This window comes from Ambystoma mexicanum, chromosome 3p (assembly GCF_040938575.1).
Source record: "Ambystoma mexicanum isolate Mex_15411 chromosome 3p, UKY_AmexF1_1, whole genome shotgun sequence".
Lineage (NCBI taxonomy): Eukaryota > Metazoa > Chordata > Amphibia > Caudata > Ambystomatidae > Ambystoma > Ambystoma mexicanum.
In genome coordinates this window covers 834,862,590-834,877,914 of record NC_090925.1, presented here as the reverse complement: position 1 = coordinate 834,877,914, position 15,325 = coordinate 834,862,590, and the positions used below count along the sequence as shown (strand labels likewise).

Here is a 15,325-nt window from a genome sequence, read left to right as displayed (position 1 = left end):
ATATCTAACTGCTACCAAGTCTGAGAGTATATTTCCTCTTGTGAGCGTCGCCTTGATAACCACGCAACGCTCAAAGGGCGCTGACCACAGTAAAGTCACCACCTTCAAGTGGTGAGACATTAGAAACGAGAAGAGCTTATTGAGCTGCGATAATAAATAGTACAATTGAGACATTAAAGTGCAGCACAAGAGATAAACTGGCTGCAACAGAAGATATGAATTGAGCTGCAGATACATGAGGACACTAAAGTGCAGCACAAGTAAATGCTCAGTCAAGTAGCAGTGAACACGGAATAAAGGGAAAGCAAGCACCGAGTAATGGCGATACCCCGCAGCCTGCCCACTACAGGTGCTATTGGAGAGGCACCAGCAACAACAGTGCAACAAGCACCACAAATCCTTCCAGCATGTCGAACTCCAGCAAAATTCCTCATGCGGCCTGGGATCCCTGCAGTACGATGGCAAAGATGGAAACAGGAATTTCTGACATATCTCTGGGCATCAGATGGCGATCAATTTTCAACCAGCAAGAAAACTGTTGTCCTACTGAACTGTTTGTGTTTAGAAGCCAAGGACGTCAGCAGACATTGTCCAGCAATACAGCAGTCACCTGATTGCCCCCCCCCGCTATCCCCGTTTGATGACCTACTCCAAAAGCTGGACAAATACTACCGTCCCACGGTGAATACGGCCATGGCGAGGCATCTGTTCTATACACGAGAACAACAACCAGGTGAAACAATTAAACAGCACGTAGCACCACTGAGGACAATTGGCTGCAACATGCAAGTTCGGGGTCTTTCCGAAAGAGGTGTTGAGGGACCAGTTGATGGCCCATACCAACAATCAATATGTTCGCAATCGATTATAGCTAGCCGGAGAGTCCACCCTAGATGAAGCAATCGCCCTGGTTAAAGGTATTGAACAATCCAAGGAGTGGAGTACCGGTGTGGGCAAAGGGAAGCTGGTCCAGCAGACATGCTTTACCCCATATGTGCAGTCAATGCAAGGTGATCAGGAAGGCAAGAATCCAGGCATCATCTGCCCATGAAGTGGAGCATGAACCCCAGAACACCAAACAATCATTGCCTCAGATGTTGCAATGCCCAGTCCATCACAGGGCATAAAATATGCATGTCAGCAACACAACCGATCACAGATGAGCGGCATGAGATCGGAGAATGACAAACTTGACATAGCTACAATGGCTGAGCAATCACAGTGGGCAAAGAATAACTGGAAAATCATCTTTACAACACTGTGCTAGGGATTGACAGATCAGAGGAAGAACCTGGGCCACCAAGACCCACAATACTCATATAGGTGATCATAGCTGGGCGAGAATTATCACTAATAACGGACTCCGGATCTCTGTTCACCGTAATTCCAGAAAGCCTGTACATTAAAGAATTATGACAAGCAGTTGGACAATTAGCACCTATCAAATTCACGCCCACAGCCTACTGAGGACATTCAGTAAAGATATTAGGCTGCTTCCAGGCACGGGTGCATTACAAGAAAAACTCCACAGTCTGCATTGTCTATGTAGCTGCCAAGGGGTTGCCCATTTTGAGCTGGAAACACCAGGTTGAGTTTCACCTCACCCTAAAACCAGGCGACCAACAGCAAATCCTCTCACTAAGTCAGCCGTGTATTGCAAAAACAAACCCACAAGAGGATAGTACCCGCAAGGTGGATGGAGACATCAGGATGTGTGTGGACTTTAGAAGTTTGAGCAAGAGTATAAAAGTCGATGTGCACCCCCCTACCAAACGTATCTAAAATGATCAGCAAAATTCTGGGTGGGAGGGTGAAATTTTGCTTTCAAACTAGACTTACGATCCGCCTACCACCAAGGTGAACTTACTGAGGATGCACGAGAATTAACGTACTTTATCACTCCATTCCAATTCCTCTTCAGGACAATTTGCCTTAGCATCCACATGACAGTCCTTTGGAGACTCATGGGCAAATTGTTTGGCTATCTAAGCAACTTGATCACATTCCAGGATGCCTTACTGGAATAAACGGAGAAGTATGCACAAATCCTACTACAAGTGCTAAGTACCCTGGAAAAGTATGGCCTCACTCTCAAAACAACTAAGTGCTGGATTCTTCTAACAAAGTCGAACATTCACGACATACCATATGACTGAAAGGATCAAGCCAAAAAAGAAGCTAATACAAGCTATAGTCAAGGCAATGCCACAAACCACGAAAGAGGAACTTGTGTATTTCCTTGGATTGTGCACGTTTTACACAAAACTTGCGCAAACCTTCACTTCCTTACGAAGTATAAGAAAAAAAAGGAAGTCAACTTTCGATGGAATAGGGAACAACAACAAGCATTTGAGTCCACCAAGGAATTGCTATTGAAGACTCCATTGCTAAAACCATTTGACACCTCGAACAAATAAATAAAAACAGTGGGTGCTAGCAAGAAGAGTTTGGGGACTGTCAAGGAGGCCACAGTAGCCTTTGCTTGCAGACTACCTAAGGCAGCAGAGATCAACTACTCGGTCATAGAGAGAGAAGCTCTAGCCTTTGTTTGGGACATGAAACACTTCAGACAGTAGATATGGGGATCATCATTTGTAATGTGTACAGATTGCTAACGACTACCTTAGATTCTGTCTGCTGCATGTATGATTAGCGAGATTCTCTGCCCTTCTGCAGGAATATGATTGTGTTATGGAATACAAATCCAGAACTCTTTTTTTTTTTTGCAGTGGATTGTCTCTCACGCATGTTAGTCCCGGACACTGCTGAAGTGGAGCCAAATGTGGATGTAGCAACAATCAACAAATTGGACTACATGAGTGAACATATTAGTGAGGAAGATTGGGCCATGAAGGATAGAGAAGATGAAACCCTACAGGAAGTGATGGAATATGTTCGCAAAAGGATGGCCACTCTCCAGAACTTTAGAACTCTTTAGTTTCTTTCTGCAGGGTGCAGGATGAATTGTCACTCTGTGGGAAGTTTGTATACAGAGCGCACACACAGTTCTTCCACCCAGGAGCATAAGAGTGAACGTTCTTCAAGCAGCACATCAAGCGCATTTTGGTATCACTGTCACAAAGAGGGCTATTAATGAAAACTACTGGTGACCATCTATCAAATCAGAAGTGGAAAGATACTTGAGAGAATGGAATGCATGCACAGAGTCGAGTAAAACATTGTTCACCAAGAAAGCCCCATCACACCACCACTAGCACCGAAGGGGCCCTGCTGCACCTTGGCTGTTGACATTGTGGGTCCTTACAGCTATGTTTCACCTGACAGTAGATATGCCACAGTAGTAATTGCTTTTTTTTAAAGTCGACTGAGGTTTGGTTTGTGGGAGAGGTCACAACTCATTCAGTGATAGAAGTCTTACAACAATTGTTCGAGCGAGAAGGGTTTCCTAAAGTCATTATATCTGACAATGGGGTGCAATTTGTGTCCAGGATCATGAAAAGGTTTTTGAACATGAACGGAGTTGAACATCACACCACTTCCCTATACCGTCCCAAGGCAAACAGCTTAGTAGAAAGATTCAACAGACTAGTTACGTTGGCCATACAAAATGGGATGTCACCCCAACATGAGATCCAACGCATGTTATTCACATATAGGACCACGCATAATCCTACTAACCATGTCTCGCCATTTTTCTTACTTCGAGGCCGCAAAACACCATTGCCAATGAAGCCTTGGTTGCTATGTAATGCAATGAAAGTAAACACGGTGAGCACTTCAAATGTAAGGAGGGTATGTGCCAAGTGACGTGAAGCACGTGAGAAAATGTGCATGCATTTTGGGCGAATCCATGATTTGCAGCGGTCTAATTTTAAGCAAAAGTTCAAGGCCTAACTGCCAGGTTTTGTTCCTAAAGAGAAGTCTATATATTCATCTCCTTTGAGAGTTCAACAAGTTCTAAAAGGGTCCGTAGGAACAATGGACGGAAAGGTGTGTAATGTGGAGCGCATTGTAGCCTCAGTAGGGTGCTGAATGCTCCGAGTGACTCAGTTGTAGTTTCTGGCACACCGTTTATAACTCATGATCAGAACATTGAGCAAACGGGAGAAGGCAGCTCGAGGTGTGCTGCAGCTTACATGCATGCCGTTTTTCCTGCGGTGAGGGGGGTCCGTGAGGGACAAATCGAGAACAGATTACGAAAGCACAAAGAGTGAAATCAAGGGGCCGCAAGTCCAAAATTCCCATCTGATACAGAAGGGTGAGTGCTGGGGAGACAGGTACTGCTGCCCACTTGTATGTTAGGTGGACACAGATCAGCATTTATTAGATACACTGTAATCTCTCATTAGTATGTATCATGCTGTAATTCCAGTGTCCTCGTGTGGCTGGCCTCGTGCCTACCATGATGCATATCATGGACACACGAGAACACTGAAGAGAGATGGTTGGGAAAGAGAGAGGCTAAGAGAAGTGAAGTGGGATGGATGTCATTTGGTCGTCTGGTCAATACAATTACCTGCTCAGACAACAAGCATCTGGCCTTATTCGGAGGGTGATGCCAACACCACAAGGATACTGTTAGATATAGTAAAAGACTTCAATCCACTACTGTGGTAGGAAGTCGTTTTACTATCAGAATTAGCAATAACATGCATACACAAACAGTTCCCCATAATAATGAAACAAATGAACTCAAGCAGCATGGAAACTAAACAAGCCTTCAAAAGCAGCACTTACCAAATCTTTCATCAATGTACTGTGCTGAACCCTAACAAAGAGTTGGACTAAGATGTGGCTTCTTCAAGGGTGTTTATTTAAATAATAAGCAAATGCAAATGTAGCCCTATGAGGGTATCTAGTCATTGGGCCTCATTACAAGTCAGGCGTTAAGGGTTTAACGGCGCCGACGCCTGATTAAGAGGTCCCGGGTTTTAATGCCTGCTTTTTGCAGGCGTTAAAACCCATGGCGCAAAGTGACCTTGGTGCTAAGTACGGTGCCGCAATTTGCGGCACCGTACTTAGCGCCTTTCCCCATTCCCATTATGCCCTATGGGGCAAAAATGGGAATGGGGAAGGGCAAATGGTGAATGGGGAATTACCGCCCCACTCACCTTGGAATGGGGCGGTAATTCCGCCATCCACCATGCCGGAGTCCGGCATGGACCATGGTGCTAATAGCACCATGGTCCACCGCCTGACTCGTAATGAGGGCCATTGCATCGAATGAAATAGCATTGAATGGCTAACCATAGAAAAAATGCATTGAAAAAAAATCATTGAATGCATTTCTTTTTTAAGGTAAAGGGTTTATTTTAATTATAACGGGTTTCAAAGGTTAAAAAAGATCACAACCTCATTAAAAAAAAGGAAAACAAATGCATTCAATGCTTTTTTTTAATGCATTTTTTTAAATGGTAAGGCATTCGATGCTATTTAATTTGATGCAATGACTATAAACCCCTATGAGGGAACTTCCCTATCCAACAAACTAAAACAAATGGTGCTCGTCAAATGTCCAAAAGAAATAGTCCTTAGGAAAACATATCAAAAATATGGAGCGGAGCAATAGCCTCTATCGGTGGGTTTTACTCGTCGCAACTACTCAGATCTCTTCTCAAGAGAAGGTTTTAAAAGTTCTTCAATTTCTCACAATTTGGTCTTTTAGCCTTTCTGCAGGCTTTGAATGTCCGGTCTTAAATCTTTATACAGTTCCGCCACATTCTGGTCTTTGTTTGGGAAAAGAAAGTCTTGTTAATGAAATGCCACCATTTCAGACTTGATGTTGGAAAATGTTCCTTTCTTTGGTTTCGGCACGTGAACCCTCCAGTTCCTCTATGTTCCCAGTCTTGCTTTATAGGTTTTATAATCTTGAGGGCTCCTCAAAGCCCCTTTTGTTCTCAAATAGGCTTGCTTTAGCAGAACCTCTGTTGGGCATCTGCCTGTTCAGGTTTCCTTGGCTCTCATAACCTTTTCTCCTTCCCCAGCCTTGGATATTAATGTCTATCTTTACAGGTCTCCCCAAAGCCCTCTAGCAGGCTTACTTTAGCAGGGCCTTGTTTGGGCATCTGACCGTTCAGGTTTTCCTGGCTCCCGTAAACTTTTTGTCTTTCCCAACCTCGAATAACAAAGTCTCTTGGTTTTCCTGGGATCCCCAATGCCCTTTTGTTCTCAAATAGGCCTTCTTTAGCGGGGCCTCTGTTGGGCATCTACCCGTTGTTTTTCCAGGCTCCAGTAGCTTTTTTGGCTTTACAAGCCTTGGATACCAACGTCTCTCTTTCTGGATCTCCCCAAAGTCCTGTGGCCCTCTGGTCTGGTCTGTTCAAGTTTTCCTCGTAACCGGGCTCCCAAGACCGTCTAGGCTTTTGCAGCCTTGGATAAAGCTGGTTGCCCCTCTCAGCGGCGTTACCTCTTCGGGAGCATTTGCTTCCCTTGATCAGCCCTGCTCGGTAGCTGGTGCACTTCTCGTGTGGAGATCGGGGATCCGATCTCTCTGCTACAGTCTCGTCTCCGCTACGGTCTCCCCAAGCCAACCACAGCTTCCTTGTGGTCGCGCCACAAGGTGAGACGGTCTCTTGACCATCAACATCTCTCTCTCGACTTCACCTTTGTTGCCGTTCAGAACACCAGCCTTCCAGCGTCTTCATAGCAATCAGCTTGCCCCTCACGCTACGTTAGCCCTATGGTCTAGCGTGGCTGTGCCCCTCCAGGTCGTCGTCCTGTCAGAGCCTTGCCTCTACATAGGATTCTCTCTCTTCCATTCCATGATCCTCATTGCTTTATGTATGTCATCACAAACAAAAGGGGGGTGTCACTTCTCTTTGACTGTGGAGTTCAGGCGAGATTCAGCAATACCTGAAGCCAAAGAGATTGAAGAAATGTTACTATTTGGAAAGTCCAAAACAGAAGTATCAACAGTCTTTCCGATTTCCATGCAGGCAGACAATGTACTCTGGACAGGGAGTTCCTTACAGGAATGGCAGTCCCTCCCAGTGAGATTGTGCTATAGCAGACCCCTAAAGAGGGTCTTACTTAGTGGGTTCATGTTCCTAGCATCAAAGGGGGTGGCTCCCCACCCATGGAGAAGGGACGAATAGTCCAGGTTCATCACAGTACACTGTAAACTTACTTCCACAAAATTGCTGATTTTGCAACGGTGCTTCTATCATGATGCCCTTGTTCTGCCTCACAGGGCAGCTGACTGACACTGTTGTCCCACTCTAATATATATCTTTAAGAGCTTCCGTAGGGAGCAAAGATCCTGCTTATCTGACCTAAAAATGATAAGCAGGAAATATAGCATCAGGCAGGAATGGAAGAAAGAAGGTTGATGGACAGGAAACAACTATGGTAAAAAGTGCCATTATTGCACAAAGACCCTAGATCTAACCTTTAATAAAAGGGACCCAAAAACAGATTTTGTTATATAGCAGGGAAGGACCTCCACGAATGTGACCCATGTCTAGCTCTTGAACTAAAATATCTTCCAGATTCCAGCTGTTAATCTCCAACCCACCAAAACACAGGAGAAAACAATGGCAACAACCCACAGCTGGCAAGTACAGATACAAGGCCAACATTCAGGTGGACGGTGGAAGAATCTGCTATTTCTGACAAAATAATCAGTAATAAGCAGAATAAGACAACAGTGATGGCTCGTCCCCATCCATGTCAGGCTCCTGCTCCTCAAAAGCAAGCCTGGGTTAACTTTCTCCAAAGTGATCCGGAGGCTTCATTCAAAACCCCAACAGAGACTTGGGTAGGTCTGCGGGTTCCCGCTGATTTTTCTTTCAGCCCACATTTGTCTGAATCTCCTTTAAGAGCCATACATCTTTGGGGAAGTTCAGCAAAATGTCTGGCAAGTCTGCTGTGATTTTTGGGGAAACAACATACACAAAATCCCATCAAAGACTACAGGGAGGGGCAGACAGGTTGGGGAATGGGAGAGGCCAGACCCAGGCTCGATGGGGGTGAGTAAGAGGAAATGGAGTCCTCTTCATCACAGGCTATTTTCCAGATAGGACAGCACATAAGACTCTGCCGTAAGATATTTCACTAGGTGTTAATGCACCTGCTGCACGTATCTATGTGTAGCCTGCAGGTCCCAGGTTTGAATCTGTGTAAGAATAAATCCGCCTTACATCATTTAGAAGTTGATCAAATTAGTAAATTTGAAGTGGACAATTTTAAGATTTCATGTCAGACCAGCAAATCAATCACATGTCATAAATGCAAAGATCGGCTATTAATCATTTAAAATCTGATACATTCACTATTATTGAGGTTTATGATTTTTCAATATATGGTATTTATAACAGATGAGGACCTCTAGAAAGCCTAAAGAGCTAGGAAAGATTCAGCTATGCATTATGTGTGCATGAAGTTTCAACCTGTTAAATTTCCTTTCATGATAACAACTGAGGTTATTACTCCATAATTGGGAGAATCCATGGTGGCAAGTAAATAACCTCGGAAAGGGCAGCCGGTCTGAGACAATTAGTCACATGTGAGGCATGCTTGGGTCTGCTTTTTACCATTCAGAAGTAGATATGTTAAGTAATATTAAGTTTATAATAGTAAAATATAGAGAATTCATAACAGAAATTGACCCCTAAAAAGCCCAAAAAGCTGGGAATGGGTTGGCCATGCATTAGGTGTACACAAAGTTTCATCCTGCTAAGTTTCCTTCCATGATAACCACTGAGGTTAATTATTCCATAATAGGGAGAACCCATGGTGGCAAGTCAATAACCTCATAAAGGCCAGCAGGACTGAGAAAATCAGTCGCATGCCTGGGTCTATATTTATATCATTCAGAAGTAGATATGTTGAGTATCATTCAGAAGTAGATACGTTGAGTAATATTAAATTTATAATAGTACAATATAGGGAATTCATAACAGAAATGAATGTCTGAAAAGTCTATATGCCCAGGGAAGAGTCTTCATGCATTAGTTGTACCTGAGGTTTCATCCTGCTGAATTTGCTTCCTGGATGACCCCTGCGGTTACTTATTGTATAATGGGGTGAATCCTTGGGGCTAGTCAATAACCTCAAAGAGGCCATTAGCGCTGAGGCATAGTCAATCACATGTCAAACATCCATGGTGATGATGTTCATGCCTCTGACATTGCTTAAATGAATACCACAAAAAAGGGGAGACTCCTGTTTTTTTTTAACAACAGTGCTGCGGTCACTACAACTGTCCATCAGGAAGGACTACGTTTCCTTAGTGGGGAAACTCCCCCTAGGATGCATTGATGTGCTGCTTATCTAAAGGGGATAGAGCAAAAAGAACACCTTACTACTTTCAAGGTGGTTTAGAAAGGAGAAAACAAAGCCTGCACAAAGTTCAGAAAAAGGCAATACAACGCCTAAGTCTACCCCAGAATTACCCAAACACTGGGGTGACAAAAATCCACTTGACTTAAAAAGCCCTACTGTTGAGAATACATTCAAACAGGGATTGTATCTCTTTATTTCAACATCTGAATATGCATCAACAGCAGATTTGGACATTCATGAGCACAACCATTTCTAAATAGGGATCTCAAAGGAATACAGGATATCCTACGTAGACAAGGTCGACCGCGACTTTCCCGGATGTTGCACATTGGTGGGTCAGCCAAAGGTGCCTCCATTCTGCTTCAGTACTTCTGATCTTTAGTTCTTTGTAGAGGGAAGACGAAAAATAATTTTCTTCAAAACAAATTATTTTGACAGCTTAGACCATTTGTGATTCCACGACAATAAAAGGGTTCATAACTATAATGACTAATAAAAAGGGGGTTCGTTGTTACCATGTCTGTCACTAATTCTGTATCTTTCATATATTCGTGATGATAAAAGAACTGCCCATTATGCCATGCTCTTCATTTCTGTTTAAATCAGATGAACATTTGTTTTAATTGTGAAACAGGCTCTTCGAGCTATTAGTAAGTCAGGGTTATCAGTATGTGTATATTACATGCCATGCAGAGTATAGCGGGATGTGACATACCTGATAAGCGATCCACTTGCTTCTAGTGCCATGAACTAGACGCTTAACGCTGTGATTGTGCAACCGCCATCTTGTTTGTTATTAATACTGTTTCATGATCAGTAGCGTCATTACATGCCACGTTGTGACTCAATGCACCTCACAGTAGCACTGCTGCCCAGAAATCACTATAATGTGTCTTAACGCTAAACGCAGCAATTTTGTCAGTGCCATCTGATTAGTTACCACTACTATTGTGTGGTGACTAATGTCAGTTAGTTAGTTAGTTAGTTAGTTAGTTAGTTAGTTAGTTAGTTAGTGTCGTTACACGGACAACGTCGTGGGTGAACGCACCTTGCGGAAGCAATGTCATCCGGCAACTAACATGGAGCGTATTGCGTCTAGCAGTATTATCTCGCCCAGCGGTCCCTTCCTTGTCCTAGGTGCGGAATGTATTAACATTCTTTCAGAATCCATATGGCCATATTTAACTAAAACAAAATCAACAACTTCTCAAAGACCCACAGTGTGTTCCTAAAGTTGCATGTGGTTATTGCTGTGCATATGGTTCAGGGAGTTACTCATCAACATACACCATGATCAATTTCTTTGTTCAGCATGATGGAACAGCATCTAATCTACTTTCAAGTGATTTGTGATCCTTTATCACCTGATAACATCTATGGGTAGGAGAATGTGAGAACATGCTACTGCAGACTTTTACCACAGATGCTACATTTCAAAGACGTTTCCAAATGATCTCTCAGCAACATATGCTAAGTATGCTATTACTAACTCGCTGTTTACAGCAACATTTCATTAGCATGAAAACATCATGGGTGTAACCTTAAGCTGTTACCTGAATCTCTTAAACATCCTGTGAACACTGTGGTCTCGAATACAGTGAAATTCAGGTGATTCAGCTTTGGCCGAATTAACTCTCCCAGGCTTGCTCAAACACAGAAACAGCTAGACACTCTAGCCCTAGCTCTAGCGGGTGTGGATAACCCAGGTCTGCCCTTTAAAGGATCCTCTCCTGAGGTATTTGCTGTAGGCAAAGATATGTCAATCGGGTTCAGAATATCAGGTAGTTGCCGCAGAGAAACAGCTCAATTATCAGAAACCATAATAGTCTGTGATGAGCCCATTAGAAAGGTGGCTAAAGAATAGCCTTTTTAAGCTGGCAGGAAGGCCCTGTTTGAGTGGAATTCATGATACAATGGGGAGAGGGTCAAGTGGATCAGGGGTCTGAAATGAAGCAGAGAGACTCTTGACATGCGTAGGACACACTTGTTGTGCACCATTAGGCAGCACTGGAAGCACAGGATTGGGGTTTCTGTACTTCCCTACAGCAATAACCGTGAATCTGGATGATGCCGACATCCTCCTTATATACCCATGTGGCTCTTGCAGCTATATGCCGTACTTAGCACAGTACAGGAATGTGCACCACTCAATCACTGGGTAAAATAGTGGAGATAATAAACTGCAGAACCTCTTAGAGAACACCTGGATAAGAAGGCACGTAGGGTCACCTCAAAATTAGGTAGGCAAGAAAGGCACACTAACCTGCTCCGCAGATGTATGCAAATGAGGGTCAACTCTGGAACATAGACAACATGCCATCAGGGATACCTCCTGGAATGGTGGTTGGGGAATTGACATACACTGTGGCCTAAAGGGAATTTCTCCAAACCCTAATGTAACAAGATAACCCCTTCCAAAAATGATCACATGGGGTAGTACATTGTTTGAGTTAAGTTTTATTTACAGTTTGAGGACAAAGTCCAGGAATTCCCTGGGAACAGAAATCACAAAGAAACCATTTTAGAAGTACCAACAATGTCCAAGGGCTCGTCCAGAAAGAGAACTGCAAAAGATGTGTGAATGGGGTGGAAAAAGAGCCTACGCCCTGCCGCCAGTGTCTGCGTGGGTCGGTCATGCATCGACTGCCGTTGTGATAGGTTCGATGGTGCTTAACGCCTGACTTCTGGAGCATAATCAGAACCCAGGTGGAGCTAATGTGGGATAGGTGAAGAGAAAAGATATTTTCTTTTACTCAATGGAAAGCAGGTACTGTGGCTCTCTCTGTCAAGGCAAAGACGAAGGGGGCTGCAGAGATATGTTTAGCAGACATGGAGGAGGTACTGTGGGCCTTGGTGCAAGATAGCAGAGGTGTTCAAACTTCTAGGTATTGGAGTTGGGTGGGACAGGTGATCAACCATATCTTCCTCAGCTCTGGCGCATTGTCCATTCAAATCAATCATATAGATTGGTCATCTCCTGTTTAGGTTGGACCAGGAGAAGTCTGAATTGCAAACACCTTTCCAGATGTAGGTCTTTGCAACATTAGATTTGTTTGGAGAAACCCCCAGCCCCACCGTGTAGTTTCAGAGGTGGGGTGTTGATAATGATCTGGGGAATGTTGTATAGGAAGAAACACTGAGAATGATTGACCTCTTGATATGGAAGACATCTGATGGGGCAAAGAGGTAATGACCTAACAAAAGCAATATGACATTCCATAGAGGCAGAGTTGTTGCTCCTTTAACTACTACAATGTGACCAAAACTCATGGGATATTGGGGATGGTGTCCCGCGGGAATCACCTGCTTGGCTAGACGTCTTTAAATTAAGCATTTCTGATTTCTCCCCACAGGTTGAAGAGATATGCGGATGTATAGAAAAACTTTCCGAAGATGTGGAACAGGTGAAGAAACAGCACAGCGCCATCCTGGCCTCCCCCAACCCAGACGAGAGTGAGTACGGAGATACCCACAGTGAATGAGACAATAAACAATGCTGTTGTACCGCTGCCAAAGCTCATCCTGACCCTTTTTCGTGCACTCACTTGGTCACTGCAACCACCTCTCAATCACTCTGATGATTATGTTTCTTAAATAAACCCTTCACCTGAAATGTGATTGTAGGATAACGCCTTTGAACCATGTCACACATTTCACAATGCCATCTCCAGTTCGGAGCCACATCAGCAAGGTATTGTGGGAATTCAAATTAGCCCAAATACAAACCTTTTGCTCCAGGAAAATTGTCTTTGTCTTAGAGGGCAGTGCTACTTTATGCATAACTTGATCAACCCAAAACAGAATTTTTGCAAGGCGGTAAGACAACAGCTTATCTGGGTTCACCGTTATTAGGGATCATCAGTGCAGTATAGTCCTGGAAGCTTAGTGGCTGGAGCATTATGACATGTTTACAAAACACCAATAGATTGGTGGGTTCAAAAAGACTTAAAAAAAACTTTCACCTGTAATGTGAAAGTAGGATAATCCATTTGAACCAAGTCACACATTCCATAACACCACCAAGTAGCCATCGCTGGACATTCACCTCCAGTTCAGAGCCACATCAGCCAGACATTTTAGGTATGCAAATTAGCCCAAACGCAAGCCTTTGGCTCCAGGAAATTGTCTTGTCTTTGGCCCTCCTGCCAATTATATTGGCCTTGCTACGTATGACGCTGTAAGAAATCAGGGCAGGATGTGTTCATCGGATAGCAGGAAGGCAGATGCAGAAACCTTTGGTGTTGATGGATATGGGTCAGAAGTACCTATTATGTAGGTGCCAATATGAAAATCACTATATTATTTGTCACAGTTACCGACTGGGCAGATTAGCCATATGGGCAGACCCGGGATTGTGAAGTGCAAACATTGACAGCATAGTTGCTGATAGAAGATGGAACAGATCTGAATCTGTTCAGTACACTAGACCTGAAGGTCATCTGAAGGAGTCTGGGAGGTTGAAGGATGCAGGATTTTAGCAGTGAGGAGTTAATTGAGGGATGAAGGGGAGAGGGATGAGGGTGTTGTTGCTTCTTGGTTGAGATTGCACTGAAATTAAGGTGCAGACCAGTGTCATGCAGCAGAGGATACATGAATCAAATTAGTTTCCCACAGACAGTAGTGCCAAGAGTTTCAAAGATTGCTTGTCGGAAATTATCCCAAGTTTCTGGTGCACAGTTTTTAGTCGTCAGTCGCTATTATTTTTAATTTCTTTCAAAGAGGCTGGTTGAAAAGACAAGGCTTGAACTGTTTCAGTCAGTGGTTCACTTTCAGGTGGAGAGGTGTGGGTAGGGTGTTCCATAATTTCATGGCCAGAACTGAAAAAGAAGATTCTCCTTGCCATTTCTTTTTGAAGTTGGGGACTAGCACTAGTGCAGAATTGCTGGACTCTGAAGGAGGAAGGGCCCCCTCCATGGAATGAACAATGGACTATGCACAAGGTTTTGAAATTAATGCTTTTTTTGATGGGCGCCATATAAGAATATGTAATGCTAGTGGGATATGTTCAAATCGCTTCATTCTGAGAAGTAGTCTTGCCGCTGCATTTTAATCTCTTTGAAGTTTCCTCATTAGGTAATCTGGCATCTGAGATATAGAGACTGTTTGCATAGTCTAGTTTGGATAGAATTAGAGAAATGATGGACATTGCCCGGTGGATGAATGTTAAGTAAGGTGAGATGTGACGTATCATGCGCACCTGGGAGGAATAGCTCATGACAAAAGCTTTGACCTGTGGATCATGAGTGAGCATGTAGTCCATTGTCGATCCAAGATTCCCTACTATGGTTGATGGGTTTGGGAAAACACTCCTCCCATCAGGCCAAGGGATTGTGGTGGAATTAGAACCTGTAGGATGACAGAGCATCAATTCTGTTTTTCTAGGTTTGAGTTTTAGTCAGTTTGCTGTCATCCATGTGCCCACCTAGCAAAGGCAGTTTTTAATGTTTGGGTGGTTCACAAATGTGTAGATTATTGATGTCATACAACAAGTTGTTCTGATTCGGATGAAATATTCCCCGCCAGCCTGCAGCCTTGACCTCTTACAAATATGAAGCCCCTGGATGTTCACGGATGTATATAGAGGAGATGTATATAGAGGAGTTGAAAATCAATCCACGTACTAGTATTTAGGAGAACTGTTTGAAATATTTGGTCCATTCATCTCTCTGATACTTTTGAAACTACGTCAACCTACAGGTATTTTTGGCTTATGGTAAATACGTAAAAACATCTACCAAGAACCTGTGGTGTTTTTTAAAATAATGTTCTACTTCCCATAGAAACTGATTAAATGAATGTTTCACTTGGCAAGTAGTCTTCATATGGCAAAAAGGCAATAGAAAATGAAAATGTAAGATTGATTCTCCTGATCAAGTCATTGAAAAAAAACAAAATCATCCGAATCAGAATGTGTGACTGTTATGAATGAGGGAAGATTTGGGTGTTAGACTACCCTCAAGGTCCAATACGTGGACACCAACCGACAAGTTGTAGCAGGAAATATAAGATTTATTGATGATGTCTAGAAGGGGTGTCACGTATGTGTTGAAAAGTAGAGGTGAAGGTTGTGGATCCTTGGGGT

The 15,325-nt window shown here is 43.4% G+C and overlaps 1 protein-coding gene across 1 annotated transcript in view; it reads left to right on the top strand.

Moving 5' to 3' along the window:
* The window catches only part of LOC138580961 (syntaxin-1B-like), a 476,327-nt gene that overhangs the window by 269,786 nt on the left and 191,216 nt on the right, over positions 1-15,325 (top strand). Inside the window, exon 3 of the mRNA XM_069651920.1 lies at positions 12,597-12,696. Coding sequence (XP_069508021.1) covers positions 12,597-12,696 — 100 coding nt within the window. The remainder of the gene's footprint in view (positions 1-12,596; positions 12,697-15,325) is intronic.